Source organism: Chelmon rostratus, chromosome 4, assembly GCF_017976325.1.
Source record: "Chelmon rostratus isolate fCheRos1 chromosome 4, fCheRos1.pri, whole genome shotgun sequence".
Lineage (NCBI taxonomy): Eukaryota > Metazoa > Chordata > Actinopteri > Chaetodontiformes > Chaetodontidae > Chelmon > Chelmon rostratus.
In genome coordinates, this window is record NC_055661.1 from 26817295 (window position 1) to 26837974 (window position 20680).

The following is a 20680-nucleotide window of genomic DNA, read 5'->3' on the forward strand; positions in this document are numbered from 1 at the left end:
AAAAAAATTTGTGCACTGGTGATGCCAGCGTGGCCACATTAGGAGCCGTCGCAGAGAACAAACTTTCAGGTATTACATTATTGCTCGAATATCTCACTAGAGATATGATCTGCATGGTGTTAAACGCCCCTCTGAGCCTTCCTACTCCAAACACAATTGGTTAGGTTTTTTTATCAGCCTGTCCTACATTTATTGTGTGTCAAACAATTTAGTGAACTGCCCAAGGCTTTGACTTTTTGAAGTTGCTGTTAATATCGTTTAATATCAACTAATGATATAGGTCAAGACTCACTTTGTCGTTGCTGCAAAACATTTCTAAAAGATGCGACAGACGAGTCTGCGTCCTGCAGAAACCATCGGCCAGCCACAACATTAACACCACTGACAGGTGGAGTGAACAACGCTGATCATGTTCTGCTGGGAAACCTTGGGCCCTGCATTCATGTGGATGTCACTTTGTCACACAGCACCCACCTAAACATAGTTGCAGACCGCCCCGTGGCAGCGGCACTGCCCCAGCAGGACATAAGGGTCGTAAAAGGATTGCAAAAAGAAGTTTCACTGGACAAATTTATACCTGATCTATGCTTTATGTGACACATTAAATAATGTTACCCCTTTGAGACCCTATTTAACAGAGTTCAGAGAACAAGGCGCTCTTCAGGAAAGCTACAGCACGCTGAACTTAACGGCAAAACTGGTGTAGATGACCTTTAACCTCAAAAGTAACCTGAAACCTGCAGTAAAAACTACACTATCTCCCTCTGAAAACTATAATTCTCAAGTACAAGCGCCTCAAATTCTACTCAAACACAGCACTTGAGTAAAAGTGCTTCGTTACTGCCCCACTGGCTGTCAGTGTATATTTGTACACAGGTGTGCTGGGGTCATACCTGTGTGCTCCGCGGCTTGTAGGGCGAGCTGCTCTCCAGGTCTGCCAGGATGCTGGTGAGGGAGTCGATCTCAGCATCCAGACTGGAGCGCCTCTCCTCCAGGGTCTTCTCTGGTCCTTTCGCCTGAGGGCAAACGGCACACAACGAGCACGAACAATGACAGTTAAGTTGCTTCGTCTGGTTGAGCGACGAGAGCTAAGGCCAGATGATCGTCAATGACGAGTAATTCTGACTCGGAGCTGCTCGGATACATTCTCTGCTGCTTTTTTCACATTTCTTACGCTTTGGATTACAGTTTCTGAGTTCAGGTTTCACCTTGACCTCAGACAATCCTTTTGAAAGCCACACATCAATGGTAGAGACTCTCTGAGAGAAATGCTGTGAGAAATAAGAAGCAATGTATTGTCTGACAGACGACTTTCATAAGGCAGTGCACTATTCACCTCCTGCTTTTCAGCACGCTCGGATTTACAGTATCTCATTCTTCATGCATTATTCATCACAATCTCATTCAGCCGCATTTCAAACAAAAAGGTTCAATTTTTTAAAATCAAAAGTCAGATGTTTTTTTATTCCATATTTTAAACATGCAGTCTATAAAAGATGACAAGAATTGCTGTGATTTCTATTTAACTAGTTTATAATCAGAGGGAGCTTGATGGCAGGATCACTCCAGCAGACTGAGACCTCGCTGATTTATTCATCTGCATCTCACCTCAGACAAAATACAACTTCAGCACACACAAAAAAAAAAGTCACAGAATATCTTGGAAAAGAAAAACAAAACTGTTGCACAAAAATCTGGAAAGTAGTTAAAATGATTTGACCATTAGTGACACTCAGTTTTCTGCAAAATTCCCGGGAATTTCTCCATGGAATGACACATATATTTTTAGTCTTTTGAACTATGCTGCAACTGCAAGAAGACTTCTTGCAATTGCCTGCGGGGGCTTTTTGAGTTGGCTGGATCAGTGACTGCTTCTTATTCTAATGTTATGTGTTTGGATTACCTGTCACAATCTATTACAGGCAGGGTTTGCCTCCATTTGGAGCAGAGCTGCTGCTTAAAAACATCTAAGGCAATCACGAGCGGGGGTAAACAAAGCAAAACACTAATGGCTTGTCTCAAATCAACAAAAAAAAAAACAAACAGGCAAACTTGTTTAACGGTGATAACGAGGAGGATGAAAGGGAACATCGCAGCCTTTGTGATGGGCTGGAATTCGCCGCGTAGGGCTTCGTGATGCGGACAACAGCCATGATGAGAACGAGCTGCTTTTTTCTTCCCCTCTCCTGCTAAAGGTTTCGGCATTAACGTGTCATAATCCAGACGTCTCTCTCAGTGAGGGTGATGAAGACGAGAGAGTGTTTCTGCCTTCATCTGAGGAAACACCACTTCATCACTGATTTATTCCTTCAGCATGTTGGATTTTCTCTACTGAGGCGCACAGAACATGACTTAAAGACGTTTTGATTGATATCTGCTCCTTTTTCTGAACGCCGCCTACAATTAAAGAGTTCTGCTCTGGCTACACGACACATAATTAAGATACCAGCGGTGTATTAAGGAATTAAGTTGCATGGCCAGAGTGAGTCTACAGCCAGTATGATGGGAGAAGAAAAGTTAGAGATGAAAACAGTGAAGCACTTTTACAACTAATTAAGCGCTTCATTGCTTCTAGTTGGACTGTGGACACTGAAGAAGAAGAGCACTGATGACAGAGATGGCAGCGGTAAACAGGGAAAGACACTAACTGTAGTGATGGCCTGATTATCTCCTTTATTGTGTCTGTTTAATAAATATCGTAGCCGTCCTATGAAAACCATGCATCTCCAGAAAGACAGAAACAGCCTCATTTTCACAGTCTAGTGGAGGATATGTTCATATTAAGGCACATACGTACACAGACGTCTGAGTTAGACAATCAAACATTATATATTAGATTTATTTTAACTTTTTCTTAATACATAAAAAAAAACACTTAATGCCTTTGTTTGGTGGAAAATCAGCAAATCTGGAGATACGTGGTTTTCACGGTACAGTGACGATATACTCGGTAAAAACTGATGCAACACGTTATGAAAGGGGAAAACTAGTTGTTAGCTTGTACAAAAAAATATCAAATTATGTCCAGCAATGGTCTCTGCATGGGAGCACTGCAGCTGCCTTTCACATTAAAAGATCACTCAGGTGATCTTTTACCTGCGTTGTTCACCTGTCACTCAAACAACTCTTTTAAGACAACGATTACTTCCACGTAAGAGCAGACAGGAATTTAAAAGCTGTTTTTACTCAGTGCATTAAACCGTGTGAAAAGGTCCCATTTGTTTTAATTTAATGAATATCTGAAAACTTTCCGTTAAATATGAAACATCCATAGTTTCAGCTGATCACAGGTCAGATGTGTGCATGTGTCCGATTACATCAGTAAAGATGTGTGGTTATAGCTTCATGCTACTTTACATCACGCATACACATATTTCAAACCCATGTGACACAGCACGAATATCAGATCAGTATCCCATAATGAGTCAGGTAATGGATCCGGTATTTTAAAAGCAGGACTGGTGAGTCCCAGTAAAAACATGGCCGCTGTAATTTGAATTAAAATAAAAACTCATATTGAGTTTTCCACAGATTCCTGACAGGAGAAGCACATTTGTTGACGGCTTATTTAATTTCTGAATGCTCGTGCGTCCCGTGTGGCTCGTCCGCTGGCTCAGCCTGACGCCCCCCCTTGGTTAAACAAAACCATGAAATCGAGAAGTGTAACTGTCGTTGCACTGCACCTTTTAAAACAATGCATAACAACGAGAGGGCCCGCAGTTTAAGGTCATAACACCACATGAACGCACACATGCTGCTGATCCCCAGGATGCGGTCTCGTCCAGTCTATGTGCACAGTTTGTGTGGGAAGAGCGCAGAATTTACACTCATTGCATAACTTATTTAAATTATGTAACATTCTGTCTCCGAATGTACAAAGGAAGCATTCATTTAGGATAGAAAACTGGTCGGATCAAATGAGGGGCTCGAGGAGGATTTCTTTTCCCTGCTTGCACTGAACAAAGGAATGTGAAGCACTTGGAGGATTTCGCAGCAGAGGTCAAGTGCTGAGAGTGTCAGTAAGAGCGCAGAGGCCAGATATCCCGGGAGGGACGAATGCCTGTGGGTATTATGAGCAGCGAAGCAAAGAAAAGTGACCGCGCTCCACCAATAGGTGTCAGCCTTCTATCCTGCCTGCGTTAGAGCTCTCAGAAGTGAAGAAAGTCTGCTTATGTGTGGGTCCTTGGGTTGGGGTGGCTGGCTCCAGGCAGCATCTGGAGATGGATGTCTCTGCAGTTGGCTGCAACTCAAATGGACAGACAGTTTTGCTGGACCTGGTACATGAACTCAGTGCAGAGCTTGGGGCTGCCGTTGCTTCCCGCGCTGACTTTCAGAGAGTTACTGACAGCCGAGAAAATCTACTGTAACAACACTTTCTCTCACCTGGTAATCGTACGAGTTCATCGGTGGAGGAGGGAAGGAGCCAGAGGACGGTGGGAAACCGGTTGAATCTTCCGCAGGTGGTGGAGGGGGAGGGTAGTCTGCACGCACACACACACGTGCACACAAACACACACAAACACACACACGCATGAGAAACAAAAACGGCTTATAAAATACTTCCTCTTTTTTCCTACATTCAAACTGTCACTAGACCACTGAGTTATCACAAAACATTTAATGAATATAACATTTTCAGAAACGAGTGCGATGGTTGCAGAAAAGAAATTAGATTTTAAAAATTTCCAAAACAATAAAGAACAAAAAACAGTTGTAAAAGGACACAAATCTATGCATATAGTGACTCCAGTAAAGAGAACAGTGAACGGACACAAGAGAACACACAATTGCAAATTTCTCTTTTGCAAATTTCTCTTTGGAGATGAATGAAGTATCTATCTTTCTATCTATCTATCATCTGCACAGCAGTACAAAGTACTGTAGATTACACAGTAATGTTCCTCAGGTTACTGCATAGAAATATATAAATGGGCTCCTGCTGATTAGGAGAATGTAAAAAATAAACATGCACATGAAACTTAAAAATGTCTGTGCAGACGTGTGCAACATACTGAGCAGTTTAAGTGTTCTTTACAGGTGTAGGTATGATGCTAGCTACCATTGCCACAAAGGCTCGAATTTAACAACTTTATAATAACACTGTACGTGTACAAGTTTGATCCTGAGTCATTTTAACCTCTGTTTGAAATATATGCAAACCCTCATCAGATCATAATTGATCAGAATGGCACCGGACAATATTTAAAAGGCATTAAATCAAGATATCCACATTTCTCATTATACTGCTGGAAAGACATAATGTGACAAAGGAAGACCAGAATATTGAATATTTATCTGAAGTGAACCTAAAAACCCCCATCTGTACAAAATGCTGAGAGGTCAGGATTATTCATCAGAATTCGTCTTGAACTGTAAAATCAAATAAGACATTCGAAAGAGTTTCTACAGCTATTACAAAAGAGAGTTAAAGAGGCAAGAAAACGGAGCCTTGTCATCCCACGTCAATGGATTGACACACATAATTGCAGCAATTTGGTTAACTAAGAAGTACTAATCTGGAGTAAGCGTGTGCTTTTTTTTCCCTGAGATTGGAAATGTAAATGTTGTGTTACAAATGGGTTAGACTCGGTGTTTGTTCTGCCAGAGGAGGAGAAACAAGCCAAATTTGTAGTTCTAAAGTCCACGCTAATCCAAGGATTGCATCCAACCACATGTTTCAGACAGGATAAGGAGTTACGTGCCAAATTAAATTCTGATTTGGCTTCTCTTGGCACAGGACTTAAGACTGAATCATTTGACCATGTACTTCTAAGTACCAAACCAGACATGAGCTTTGCAAATTAAAGGCTTTTAGGAGACGTAATGGGAATTTGTTCCAATGCTAAGACTTTGATGAGTCCTGTTCAGAAATTCCATTTGCTTTCCATGGCTTTTATCTGTTTTCATTAGAATCTAATTGATGTCATCAATGTAGTTTATCCAAGGCAGCTGACCAAATTAATTAAGCGTGGTTCTCAGCCGCCTCGACAAAACAGCCGAAAGAAGAAGAAGAAGAAAAAAAAAAAAGAAAGACGGAGATAATGCAGCACGGTTAAAATTGGACACATGTCTGAGTCTCGAGCATTACAACATTTCAGAAATTGTGAGTATTGCATTAAACATTCCCTCTGGGTGTTCGAGGGCCTCAATGTGAATTGTTTATATAATAACCTTGTGACCTCCGCTAAAACTCCAGAGTGTAACAGCTCCTCTAAACCTCTGGGAGAAAAAATAAAATATGCTGCTCGACAACAAGGCTCTGCCCCCCTCCCCTCGCGCTCGGCACACATCCTTTTTGCCTGAATATAAGTCACTTGTAACTTGTGGCTTACAGAGAATTAAAACATTAAGTTTCATGTACATTTCTCTCGAACATCAAAGATGTTTTGGATTTATCATTTCAGGAAACACAGGAGTTGTAAATGTTTCAGAGATGCATGTTTTATTGAAAAGGTCTTAGAGTTCTGTATGTGGAACAGTGGAAAGCAGGACCTGGAGCTGGAACAGGGGTCAGGAAGCATCTCCGCTGAAAGGATCTTTCTGCTTATTTTCCCCTCCGTGCTGTTTTTCTACTATCTGTCATTTCAGACTGAAATGTGTTAAAGTGCTAATCTAAGACACCATCACCAGCAGTGCTTGTGGTCCCTGAAATCCTTCCAAGCAAATCCATTTTCTCTCATAAAAGCCTGCACGCAACCTTGAAGTGGTCTGTGGCTGATTCAGGGTCAGCAAAGAAACAGTGGTTTAATAGAAGCCTTTTCAATTAAGTGGCGTATGATATTATAACATATTTCCATAATTAACATCCTTCAGTAAAAGGAATGTGAAAATACACCACTGGTGACCAGAAGATCTTTAGCTCCGCTGTTTAAATACAGGGTACGTTCAAATAAATCAGGAATTTATTGGCTTCACGTATCAAGACGCTAAAAAGTGGAATCTGCCTCTTCAGAGCTGTAGGAACTCAAACGTAGTTAAAACACACCTTTCAACACAGTATTTCCTCATAAAATATTTGCAAAGAAGATTTTCTGTCTTTGTTTACTGTCATGTTGGCTAGCTTGCACTCTTCTTCTTCACTGCCTTTCTAGGTTCATCGCTGCACGTCTTTGCCCAAAACCACCACCGACTGCTGATCGATGAAACAGCGTGAAACCAGCAGCGGGAACGTTCAGCGGCCGTGTGCTCATACGTGTACATGTGCACCCGCATGCATGAAACAAGCAAAGCGAGTGCTGCAAACGCTCCAAGAGGTTCCTTTAATTGTCAGTTTGGTGCTTTTGCCACCTTTCACACACTTCCTTGTTTGTCTGCTGGTCTTCCACCGTGTTTAAAATATATCGGACGAGTAATCGCCTTCAACATGTTGAAACGCACATCCAGAAGAGTTCGCTTTGACACACGAGCAGCAAAACATTCACTAAATGTGAAACAAATGACTCTGACTTCATTAAAACTAACTAAACTAACCAAAACACCCGGCTGCCGGCTTGGTGTCATGCAGCGCTGCATGACGGCAGGAACTATTCAGTGAGTGACACTTACTGTATGTCAGTTTACAGAAACTCAACTTTTTCCTGATTTTTAAATATGGTTCCCTATTGAAGAAAAAACAAGAACTTTCCAAAATACGGCGGTTGTTTGAAATATTATGAAATAGATGAAAAATCAGAAGAAAAATCTACTACTAAAAAAAACCTGCAAACGCTCTCTCTTTCTGTGTTTTCTCCCCATTTTTCCCACATCTCTTTCTTTTACCAGAAGAAAACTGTCCTCATCAAACCGCCGTTAAACACGAGCGTTTACTGAAAAATACGACCGAGCCAGAGGCGCCTCCTCCGGACATCGAACCCCGGATCCCTCTGCTGCTCACGGAAACTTTACCCCACCTGCGTCACCAATACTTCTGCTATTTCTAATAAATCTAACCTCACTGTCTGTCCTGCCGCTTTGCGCCGCGCTGACGCTGTCAGGCTCTGAAGCGGCGTGAACGAGGCAGAGTGAGAACGACTTCTGTGCCGTGAATGAAGCCGGCTCCATTTGTGACAATAGGGAGTTGAAAGCTCCGAGTGAGCACTAATGAGAGAAGCAGCAGGAAGACCTACTTAATACGACAACTTCCCCTCTCTTTATTGAGCAATTACTTTTAAGTAGCTTCTTTGTGAACAAGGAATCCTAATCAGTGATTAAAGTTATTTGAGAGGCCATAAGAGGTATAATTGGTTATCGGGAACAGGAGTATTGTTAAGGGGAAGATAAAAGGGTGGGGAAGGATCCAGCTGTGACACTGGGACTAATATTAAACTTACATTTATAAACACCTCAAGTACTGTATATGACTAATGACTGGCAGCCATGATGGGCCAATACTTGAGTATTTTGTTGGAAAATGTTGCAATAAAGAGAAACACCATCAGAGGATCGTTCTTTTGCAGGTTGCAGATGAGTCTTTTTTAAGTCGTTCTGCTCTGTGATTCGGATTAGTGCACTCTGTGGGGGCTGAAGGTTGAGCATATGTTTACAGATTTACGTATGTACAATATCATCAGAGTTACACGTATGTTAGCGTCGGCCATCTGCTCTTTAAAGACTGAGGACAAAGCCCGCCGCAAATGCCTTTCCTACGATGCATCCAACGCTTCAGTGAGGGAAAGTGTTTCCAAAAGAAAGAGCAGAAGAGATGAACTGCGAAACCTCAAACACAGGAGGAGTTCAGTCCAATCACTATAAAAAAACACGCCGTGTTTGCTTGTGTGTTTGGGCGCGCAGGACATAAATTATCTCCCACGGTCTGAACTTGAGTTATCGCCGAAAGCGGGAGTTTCTGGTGTCTGTTAGCATTCGCGCATGCTACGATGAGCCAAAATAAGGGCAGGGGAGCGAGACAGCGTGGGCCCACATGTGTCACGTGATGGCTCCGCTCGCATCCAAGTGTGGGACTGCGGAGTTAAAAAAAACTTCTGCAGCACCTGACCCCTAAAATCTGAAGTAATCTGTATTAAAAAGAACAAGAAGAGAAAATCAGCAAAGTGGCTTTACTTTATTCAGTAGCAAAATCCATAATCCCTTCCAGGCAAAACGGACAAAGTGTTTTAAGTCCTGGTGTCAGTCCACATGCTTTATCTCCACATACCCGTTCCAAATGTGCTGTGGCAGTGGTTGAGAGCACATTGTTTTGACATAATTATGGACCCATTTTATTCCATCTTCTGTTGGAGAAGAGCAGCTGAGCCCTGCGCTTAATTAGCATGATATGTATAGAAGAGTGATTTATGACTTCATTTGGTTTAGAGATGCAAGGGAGGATTTGAGGTCTTTGGAGATCCACTTGTTTTAAGTGTAAAGGAGCGGACCAAAACTGGCTCGCGCTACTCTGAAGAGAATCCCCATGGGAGCAGAAATTCAGATCAGGAACTCAGACAGATTAGGTTTTTTGTATGAAAGCAAAGAAACAAACGCTGTGAAAAGGTGAATGCCTCTTTATCTCAGAAGCTGAAACATCAAATGGGCTCAACAATTAGCGCCTCAAAATGCGACGTCAGTAAGGTTTGCTGATGAGCGAAAGTGTGATTCATCAAAGGCAGAGAGGGAGCGGTGCTGTCATTTCTCCTAAACAAACGGGAGAGAGAGTAAATGAAGCCAGTCAAATGTCACGGCAGACAGTCACCGCTGTGTAAACTCAGCCAGTTTCACAACATGAAACCCTTCCACGCAGCCTCTGCCGCGCTCAGGGTCGACTGTAAACCTAAAGCAGGTATTCAGCAGCCCGTGCATCAACTGTGAACTTATCCACTCAGATCACACGGCTTTATGACCCTTTAAAATGACAGACTTGTGAGGGCATTCCTGTGCTAACATGTACAGTTCCACAGTGTAAACGGTGACATTTGAATTTCATTATCAGTTAATGGATACTTAATGTAATTTATTAGGCATCTTAATTTGTTTGATGGAGAATACTGAACTGTAGCAACTGAGATGTTATCAAATAGCTTAAAAGATCAGATATGAGCTTTGTAAATGGCATAATGTGATTCAGTACAGCATGTTAGAGGCGGACTGATCACCAGCTAGGTTGATGTAACGGCTCACATTAGCGTATTAGCTCAGATGCAGCAGCTCGTTATTAGTAGTAGTAATTGGTAGAAAGAAACGTCTGAATATGTAGCAGCATTTCACAGTTTGTCCACCAGGGAGCGCTGACACTGACAAAAAAAAGAAATGAATTTTGAGCTGTGCTTGCTTTTTGTGACGGGAATATACGTGATGATGACGGTGAAGCTATCGTGCACATTTTTCAGGAGAATATTTGTTTTGGGACGTATTTGTGGAAGCCTCAAACCTCTGGGTGTTTCTGTGGTGAGCTGGATCACGTCGCAGTCGAGTCTGTCCTCCGCGTGCTGAAACCGCTCTGTAAGCTGTTCGTCCTTTGCAACCTTTGACATTTGGAGGGACCTGTTGTGCTGTGAAGTCTGCATTCTGCTCGTAAAGCAGAAGCTAGCTAGGCTAACTGACTCCCACTCAGAAAGTGGAAGCTAAAGTTAGCACAATTCCAGTTAGAGAGCAGTTTTCAGTTATATCAACACCTGCTCAGCAATCATTAGCTGTCTGCCATTTGTCTGACATCTGTGTTTATCATAAGTTCATGAATAAAACTAGAAGGGCAACAGCTTATATTACAATAACTATAATAGCTAGAAGAATATTTCCTTTCTTGTCATTTTGTGAGATTACTTATTTGTTTATTAGACTAATAAATAAACATATCAAACCCACCGCCTGCACACGTCTCTCACCTGAAACTCACACACACCTGCACGAACATATCGGCAATCAGCGATTGTCGGCTGCTCAGAGCAGTTAACAGTGTCAGATACCCAGAGGATGACTGGTGCCTGTGCATGTGGATCAGTCATCATATTCCTACAAGAAACCCCCAGATATCAACATCTCATCACACAATCAGCATGACGATGTGTTGATCTGGTTGAAGACCACTTTTTCAAATAAACAAATTCACTCTTGAAATCTTACTCAGCAGTCAAATCTCCTCTGAAAAAACAAACAGGATATGGAGATAATTTTTTTTTCCTCTCAGCGCTACAATAAGTACGCACGATTTAGAGAAGTGAAATGTCTCGTTCTGGCTGCATGAGAACAGATGAAATGTTATACAACGAAGACAAAAACTTGATGAGATCACGAGAACAAAGAAAACAACAGAAGAACTTAAAAGCGAAGCTGAAAAGAAGCAGATGAGGATATAAACGCTCACGCGCTGCAGATGCGTAGCTGAGCTACTGTACGTGTTCTACTTAGATAAAAGTGTCTTTTGTGTACGCTCAGAGCATGAGCCTGTGGTTTCTATGGGGACACTGACACACTCAATGGTGGATTTCCTGTAAATTCTCCTGGTGACACCCATGAGGGACTCTGACATAACAACCGGTAGTCAGTTTGCCTCTGGCCAGTCAAGCAGGGAGGAATAAAAACAGCTTATGCACATGTTCGACACTTTTGAACTGCTCTGAGCAAACAATTAGCGCGTTTCTGGTAACTTAGTGAGAAAAGTTTGATGAAAAACAGCGCTTCTCGGATGTTCGGAACTTTCACTATGATTATCTCCCTACAAAGACTTTTTAACCTTCATAATGAGCAGCCCAGGCATTACGAGACAAAACAGCGAGTTCGCATCATAAAAATGGCTTCAGCATTAGTTCATGTGGTTTGGAGGTGTTTGAAAGAAACTGGCAATTTATTAAGTTATAGATTTTTATCTCTTAATATTCTATAGTTCTGAATGAAGCTGATAATGATGACTCATTTCAGCGTGAATCATTTTCTTTTGTGGCAGACACTCTTTGGTCACACCATCTGAATATTTACATGCGCTTAATACAGAAAAAAAAATCCCCATTTAGAAGAGACACTTGACGAAACTGTTCGAAATACTGTACAGCAAAGACAAAAGCAGTACATTAACAATAACGAAAGCAAGGCGGGAGCGTAAGAGACGTCTCAAAGTATCGATTAGAACGTGAATAAAAGGTGGCGTGGAATCAGAGGAACCACCAACAGACTCAACAGAAAGTGAATCTCCGGTCTGTTTGGGGAATACGACCTTTGTCCTCGACATCAAGTCCAACACTCTGCTCTCATGCGCAGTTTACACCGAAACAGAGACGCCGCGGCGAGCAGCGAGCTAGACGCCAACTAGTCATCAGTCCAAGCAGAAACAGAAATCCAATAATGAGTGCAAAACATCTCATCAAGGATATCATTTTAATGGGTTTAAATGGAATCAAAAAGGATGTCAAGGTAGAAGGTAAGCTATTAGCATAACACAGGGATGAGAGGTCTCTTTCATACACGAGGGGTCAAGGAAGGCCAGTTCACAGCACAATGCGTCGCAGCTGTTACGTCCTCCGTCTGATAACAATACAGAGGCTTTTTCCCTGTTTTTCAGCTTGAGAGCGTACAGTAAATGACACACTGTTGTCAACACTGTTTTAATAACACTGAGCCTAATACGCTTCAGAAAGGTACGTTTTTATTGCAGGGCTGTTGCACTGGATTGCATTACCGTGTATTCACGGTATTTTGTCCATCTCTCCCACAGTGTGTTGCAGCTCTTGATCTAATCACACATCCGTTACGCTTATATCAGCGCACATTTAAAATCCCATATAACACAGAAACAAATCTTTATGTTCAGATGATGCAGGAAAGAATAAAAGAAGCATCTTCACAGAGCAATCACGGCAGCCCGTCCCTACCGTGCATGTACACATGAGATCAACTTAAACCCTAAAGTCTGATCTGTTGTAAGGAATTTTGAGTGAAGGCTCACTGTCTGAGACCGGTATGTCTTTCACTTGCTCCTGCTGGGGCTTTAATCAAGCTCTCCCTTAAAAAACGGCCGTGAGGGCAGAGCTCGCTAACTGTGCATCGCCCCGTCTGCACCGGCTTCTTTGTCCCCGCGGCAAACATGGCCTCAGACTGCTCATTCCAGCCCTCATACTGGCCTCTGCTAGACAAAGGGACACCGAGGCGCTGTGCCAAATTGACTCGTCCCTAATTTTTATGCTAATCCTCAATTTTACATCAGACAGTCCCCACATTTGATATAAAAGATATTAAATAAATAAATACAGAGAGACCCAGATAATCTGTTCATAAAGACGTCTTATCCTTTGACAAGTGGAGATGTCTGCTGATGGCTTTACACATTTGCATGCTGACAACAACCAATCATCTGCGTCTTTATTAAAATTAATGTTTTAATGACAAATGATGTTGTAGCGGCAGCCCAGAGGTCATCAGGTTTTAACACTTGATTTCTCACCACAAGATGCTGCAACCTGTAAGAAAGATCAATTCAAGCCTGATAACAGCTGCAGGGACTCTGAACAGTTATTAATTACTGTTTCCTCCATATTTCCCATTTCAATCAGTATCGCTGACCTCAACTGAATATTTATACTGGAGAAAAAATTCGAGGCATTACCCAGTTTATGTAATTACTGTCACAGTCAGTGTGAACAGTGAAAGAGACAGAACAGAACAAGTGGGATTAACCTTTTTTTCTCATTTCACTGAGGTCATGAGATTTTAACACTGTAACTGTGGGACGGCCGAATTCAGAAAAGTTCATCATTTACATGACAAAGTACAACATTACAACACTTAAATCTGCAAACGTATCCCCACCCTCTTTATATTGTTTCATTAATCCTCTTAATACCCAGACAATGATTAATTGTGGAAAATGAGACAGTGGCAACGGGTCGAGATTAAATGTTTTGTATTAAAATGACATTTTGGAATTACAAGGCTTTAAGCTTCGACCGGGAATAAAATCTATTTGCTAAAAATCTGTGAGCATGTCCAGAGGTAAATATCAATGCTAAGAGATCCGGAGTTCCCTCTAGGTGCGACTCAAATACTGTTTAATTAAAAGCTGCTAATGAAAAATGAGTTCTGTCCGTCACAATCATTTATTCACCAGGGCTCCAGATAAATATTTTCTTCTACTGACACCAAAACTCATCGTCACTAGAAAACTTAAAAACAACTCAAACTGTCATATTCTCAACAATAGTGGAAAATGAATGTGCATGTAAAGCAGTCGCTGGTGATAGTCTCTTTTTTTTCTTCTCAGCGGTGGCTCAAACGAGAGCCGTCTAAGAACAACTTTTACTAAACTAACATCTGGAGCAGCAGACAGGTCCACGACTCAAACCACAAACCCCCACAGACGCCAGTGTTTTCAACCTGACAGCGCGCTCGCTGCTCGCTCAATTTCATAACCGTTTCCCCTGTTTTGGAATTCTAGGGCTCTCAGGGGGTTTGAGGGTAGAAGTTTAGATAATGTTCACATTACAGCACATACGGCACGTGTGTGTGTGTAGGGGGGGCTACATGGACGGGTGGTACGTTCTATGTTCACGTTCTGCCTTCGCTGCAGAACGGCTTCACTCACTGAAGACTTCAGCCAGATGAACGGAGCGCTCATCAGTAATGGCTGAATAATAATTCAGATTCAGGATATTTGCATCCCATTCTTTACATGAAGTTGTGTATTGCTTTCCTATGAATTACTACAGTCACTTCGAGCATATGCAAAGCCATCAGTGCTTATACTGGCACCACAGAGTAGGTGTTTTCACTTTTATTTCTAATCAACGACCCCGAGAGATTTTAAATGACATTATTCTCATATTACTCTTCAGAGCAAAAAGAGAGCGGCTTCTCCTCGTTTGCATAAATCATCCGATTATCGTCAGAAAGGCTCGTGCATGTTTTCGAACACTAAACTATAACCATCTAAAGAGCGAAACACACGTTTTACTTCTTTGCTTACTTGTCCAAACACCAGGAGTTACCTTCATTTAGAAAGTCTTTTTAAAAGGCAAATAAATATTTCGTCTGATAATCTGAGCCTCTCTCTCTACAGATATTACTCATCAGAGGTGATAATGAAGGCAGCCGCCGCTCTGTGGAGTCATATCTGTCTCATGTAAAACAGACTCAGTTATGCTCTGTGGAGCGCAGCCGCGGCGTTTGCTCGACTCAGTTCTACATTATTTTATTTGAATCATCGATGCCTGAAATATAAACCTTCACAACACCAGACTGAAACAATAGTACAATGGAACAAACACTAATTAAATAAGCTACACATGAACACGATAGTCCTATAACTCTATTAGTGAATTTGTTTACTGCAGATTAACTTGCAGCATGAGAACTTTTTTTTCATCCGGAGAAGCCATCAGCTCCCAGCGGGCCAGACAGAGCAGACAGCACAGGGCTTCCTGAACTCGCTCACGACTGCAAACCACACCGCACAGCACTGTATGTTTATTAGAAATTAGGCTTACAGCAGGGCCTCTGTCACTGTTAACATCTGGAAATTGTATTCACTTAAACTAGCGAGGCTTCCAGAGACGCGACATGTTCAGTATCTCTTAAATGCACCATGTGTTGTCTTATTAAATCTTAATTTTGAATCATATCTGTAAATCATTGCCCTAATATGAGAAGGTGCTACACTCTGCAAACCTTCCAGAAATATGCTGTCAGATCACCGAGAGCGATTGCTTGTGTAAAGCTTTCTAGAAGTGTGTTCTGACTTCGAATTTTAGAGGTTGCATGACTGAACAGAAAGTCAGTGCAAAGATGAGAGTGTATGCATGGAGCAAATCTTCATTAAAGAAACGTGCGATTGTTGCACGGCTGCACGGCTCCACCTGATAAATGCGCAGAGCGGGAAAAAAAGGGGGGAGATCACAGGCCAATAACAAAGTGCTGCAGTTCCTGGTGGGTTGTGATATCAGTCAGAGTGTGAGCTGCCACATAAATAACCACAGCCGCACACGGCCCGTCGGTACGTGCTCTGCTCGCCACAGTTTAACAACAAGAGGAAAATTTGCTTTGCTTTGTCAGAACGCAATTTAGCAAACCAGTGTTCTCGTAACTGATGGCGTAATGTCTAAAAGCACAGAAATAAGATCCATGTTGCTGTAAACTAGAACTACACTTAAATGTAAATGTTGTGTTTCAGCTCTTTGGCGGCATTATTTACTGTTCCTCTCTGTTTTGCAGGTGATTGTGGAAGCTTTGGTGAGGTCTGTTCAAGGTCCGCATACAGAATCCTGCAGGCCAGAGTCACATCTTTTATCAATGAGCTTGTTCGGACTGTAAAAATACATTCAACGATGAACACGGAAAGCTTATTAAAATGCTCTGCGACCTATCTGGGAAATAACAGGTAGATTAGGTTGTGTGTTCCTTCATAGTTTTTTAATAACTGTGTGGAATTTGGTTCAGTGGCTGTTTTAAAGTGAAACAGAGTAAGACATTTAAAGTTGGGGTTGTGTGCTGATTTAAAATCAGTCTGCTGTACACTGAAGGACTACTCACAATCAATACAATGACATTGCTACTCAAGTTCACTTGTTCCTGAGGGAAAGCTGCAGAGTTCATTGTTGAGAAAAAGAAATAATTTAAGCCGGAGTGGAACATGAATACAGGCCGATACTAAGAGAGAAACAAATCACATGCCAAGGATAAACTCCAACTAATGAACTAATATTACATTCAACTGCTGGGCAAGAGGAGGCCAGTCAAATCCAATTTTCAGTGTCTAAAGAGATGGTGCACAGGTTTCAGCTTAAATCCCATTAACACCTGGTATTAAAACGGGGTCTGCACCCACATACGTTATCTGAATAATCAGCCATCTGATACTGCTTTTCTGTTCACGCCTGGTCTTTTTAACGTTGTCCTCATTGAGATCCGATCTCTGTCCTCCAGAGCAAAATCTGCGCCTGAGCAATTTAAGGTGGCTGTAAATCAGCCCCAGACTCCCTTAAAAAAAAGTGAATTTTTTGAGTTTTTGAGTCCAAGGAAACTTTATCGACTTTATGAAATGCTGTTTACGACAAATTCTTAGTTACTTGTCCCCTCTTGTAAATTCGTAAACCCGGTGTGTGCCTGATCAGGAGCACACACTAATTTCTTACTGTCTATCAATCACTTCCCACCGATGCTGCTTTAATTTTTAACACATCTTTTGGCATTTTCATGGCAAAGAACAGACGTACAATCAGTGACTAGAGAGTCTCTTTCAGCCTTCTCGCTTGCTCGCTCTCTGAATTCTAACAACCTCTTTTTTAACAAATACTGTATGTTCGGATCATATGGATTACGTTTACACCTGGCTAAGATCCGAACACAATTTGTGCTAGACTACCTCCAGATGTGGACAGACAGATCCGATCATATTATGATCACGAAGCATTTACATGCACTAACGTGTTGAGATTTAGTGGATTCTCCTGTGTTGTTACCTGCAGTGTCGCTGTGGGTGGGATCTCCCATCTGTTTGTAAGGGTTGAACTTGGGCTTGGGTGCAACCATCGGGGCAAATTTCTTGGGCGCCTGCTGCTGGGATATGGAGATGCTTGCACTACCCAAAGACGGAGTGGTCTCCATCCTGGCAGCCACTTGTCCCGTCTGGTCGTTACTGTTCGCTGGGTTCCACATGGTTCTGATGAAGAAAGACAAAAGTGCTCAATTGAAAACAGCAGAAAGACAATATATTTAATGTTTGACCTCATCAGCTTCACTGATTTTTGTAAATATCTGCTCATTCTGAATTTGATGCAGCAACACGTTTCAAACAAGTTGGGACAGGAGCAACTTAAGACTGGGAAAGATGTGGAACGCTCCAAAAACACCTGTTTGGAACGTTCCACAGGTAAATAGGTTGATTGATAACAGGTGATAGTGTCATGAGTGGGTATGAAAGGAGCATCCTGGATAGGCTCAGTGGTTCACAGCGAGGATGGAGCGAGGTTCAACACTTTGTGAACACATGATTGTAAAAAGGAGATAAATACATGGACTCAGGAAGACAACAAACAGTTAATATGTAAATGATTGATTCTGACTTTATTTACATTTTACACAGAATCCAAACTTTCTTGTAATCTGGGTTTCAGCTGTTTGAAGCATACTGAGGCCTTAAAGGATAACTTTCGTTTTTTACAACCTGGACCTTATTTGTAGCATTAAATACGACCATTTACTCACCCAGACAACTTTGGTGGCATCTGGAGTTGTTTTGGGGAATAGCACCAGCATATCATAACAAAATATTGGAATATGAACGAGTTTCGCCACAGATTATGTGTTATATAGAGGCTGCGCATGGATGCCCCGAGTACTCGCATTATACAGATATACGCGCCGCTCCTCTGGGGCTAATTTCTTCAAAACGACTCCAAATGCCACCAAAGTTGTCTCGGTGAGTAAATGGTCGTATTTAATGCTACAAATAAGGTCCAGGTTGTAAAAAACGAAAGTTATCCTTTAAGGCCTTATAGAGAATCGAGAAACAATCTACAGCCATGCTAGCAGCTCTGTGAGGCTAAACTTAGGGACAGCAGTGCTTTGAGCTAAATGTTAATGTGAGCATGTTAACATGCTCATATCAACAACAAAAAGATGCTAATGTTTAGCAGTTTTTACCATGTGCCACATCTGAGTTTAGCGTCTAAGAATGATAACCTTTACTAATTAGCAAAAAGTACAGCAGAAGCTGATGGAAAACTTTAGAGATATATGGTCATAAATGACAGTTTTGACCCACTGATGGCACTAAAGGAAAAGCCAGGGGATCACCACAGTCATTAGGATTCACTGTAATCCATCATCCATTTACGGTTCTTGAAATATTTATATCTCAAACGGTGGACAGATCGACCGAGCGACTGCCAGCTTCAGGACCACACCGCTAGCATGGCTAAAAATGAATGCAGCTCAGTGGCAAAGCCAGCAGCAGCTGCACATCCTTATTTGAACCATCAGTAAATCACGTTGTCATCCTGCTCATATTGTTATAATTGAGCTCTTTTTTTTGTCGTGAACTGGCTCAGTAAGAGCATTGTCACATGTTGCAGGTGGCTGTCCTCTGCCTCCACATGCAGCACGAGTCGCTCTTATAATACGGGTGTGAGATTGAAGCCGACTTTTTCTATTCCAACTATTGAGTCAGACCATTAAAGCAGACGGCGATATTATTTTGGAAAGCAAGAAAGGAGGTAAAACACACAGCTCTGTCATGCATTCGTGTGTCCAATTTAATAAAGTAACACAGTATCAAAGTGGAGAGGAAATCGCTTTGAACTCTGAACCTCACATCCTGTGCTGCGATGCCTACACGAGAACAACAAATCAGAACAGTGATGTGTGAAACAAAGAGCGGCGAGGACAACAAAGTCTTTTTAAAAACAAAAAGATTTAATAACAGAAGAGACGATCAATGATTTTCAGTGTTGATGCAGCTGTCAGAAAGGAGATCAGATGAGTGCTGAACGGTAACAGGACACTGATCTGCACGGCGGATCGTTTTCTAATCACATAAATTCCCAGATGAGCTCCACTTACACTGAACACTATACACTACTGTCAAACAAGACGCAGCTAATATTGACAGCAAATCAATATAATGACTTTGTGTATTTGTGGACTTTTATGACCTTAATACAGTTACAGTGTGGAGAACACTACAACAGAGTGAAAGCACTCGCTGCGGCTGAGGACACAAACATCCCGTATTTCACCATCGCATTCTGAAATCGCTTGAAATATTTGAACTATTTATATGCGGCGCTTTTTCCCATCCATCTTTTTGTTTGTGTTTGTTGTGCTGCGTTCTGATGTTTTTGCTGTTTATTATGCTCAGTCTGACTGATACAGGGTTTACATTCTTTCTCCGGAGCACAGTAGAGAAGCCCACGCACAATCATCTTTTAATATCTGCTCAAATCCCCGCTCCTCCTGCCGTCTGAATGGTTCTCACTTTTGATATTTTTCCCTGCTCTTAATGCTACGATTCAGACGCGCGCTGGTGTCTCACACCCACCTGTCCTTTCAATGCAAATGCTTTCATTTCTCGACGCTCAAATGGCTAGCGAAATAAAAGATGAATTAAAAGGAGGGAAAAAAGAAGAAATGATCTTAGCATGTGTGAGTAAGACTCAATACGCGACATGCTGAATGGAAAATGTCTGTTTCGGTATGTGGTTACATTCTTTGATGGTGGCAAATAATTCACAGCGGGATTTCACTTCATGTGTGCCGCGTACTGAGGGGTACATTAAACCCACTTACATTAGTTTGCCTGTTATTTAAAATAAACTTTCCTCATAAAAAGTGATTTATGTGCCATTTTGGGAACATAAACCTGAACGCAGTGCACCGCTGACACAAAATCACTCTGGTGATTCACACGGGTGTGAATAAAGACTCACCTCTGAGATCTTAAGGGGAACTGGCCCCTGTCAACAACGGTCAACGGCGTGTTCTGTGGTTTACAAAGGACATGATTTCTAAAAATAAATGTTTTTAAGCAACACAATCACTTCTATTGTGTTTAGGTGGAGGCAGAAATCTCAGCTGTATCTTAACCTCACATCTTATTATCAGGTTTTTTTTTTTATTATTCTGATAAGACTTTTAATATGTTAAAGGATATTTTTCTTATTGTCACCGAATCGCATTAAAGCTCAATAAAACAGCCGGACAAACGTTACTCAAACGGGAGAAAATTATGCATTTGATGAGGACTATTTACAATGGCGGATGAACACACATTTCGTTCTGTAGTGCA

The 20680-nt window shown here is 41.8% G+C and overlaps 1 protein-coding gene across 2 annotated transcripts in view; it reads right to left on the minus strand.

The window, feature by feature from the left end:
• The window catches only part of LOC121605350 (LIM domain containing preferred translocation partner in lipoma), a 140588-nt gene that overhangs the window by 70559 nt on the left and 49349 nt on the right, over positions 1-20680 (minus strand). For both annotated transcript variants that reach the window (XM_041935227.1, XM_041935228.1), the window contains 3 exons: positions 17355-17554; positions 4384-4481; positions 894-1016 (listed from right to left, as the gene is read on the minus strand). In XM_041935227.1, the coding sequence (XP_041791161.1) occupies positions 894-1016; positions 4384-4481; positions 17355-17550 (417 nt within the window). In that variant the 5' untranslated portion in view covers positions 17551-17554. The remainder of the gene's footprint in view (positions 1-893; positions 1017-4383; positions 4482-17354; positions 17555-20680) is intronic.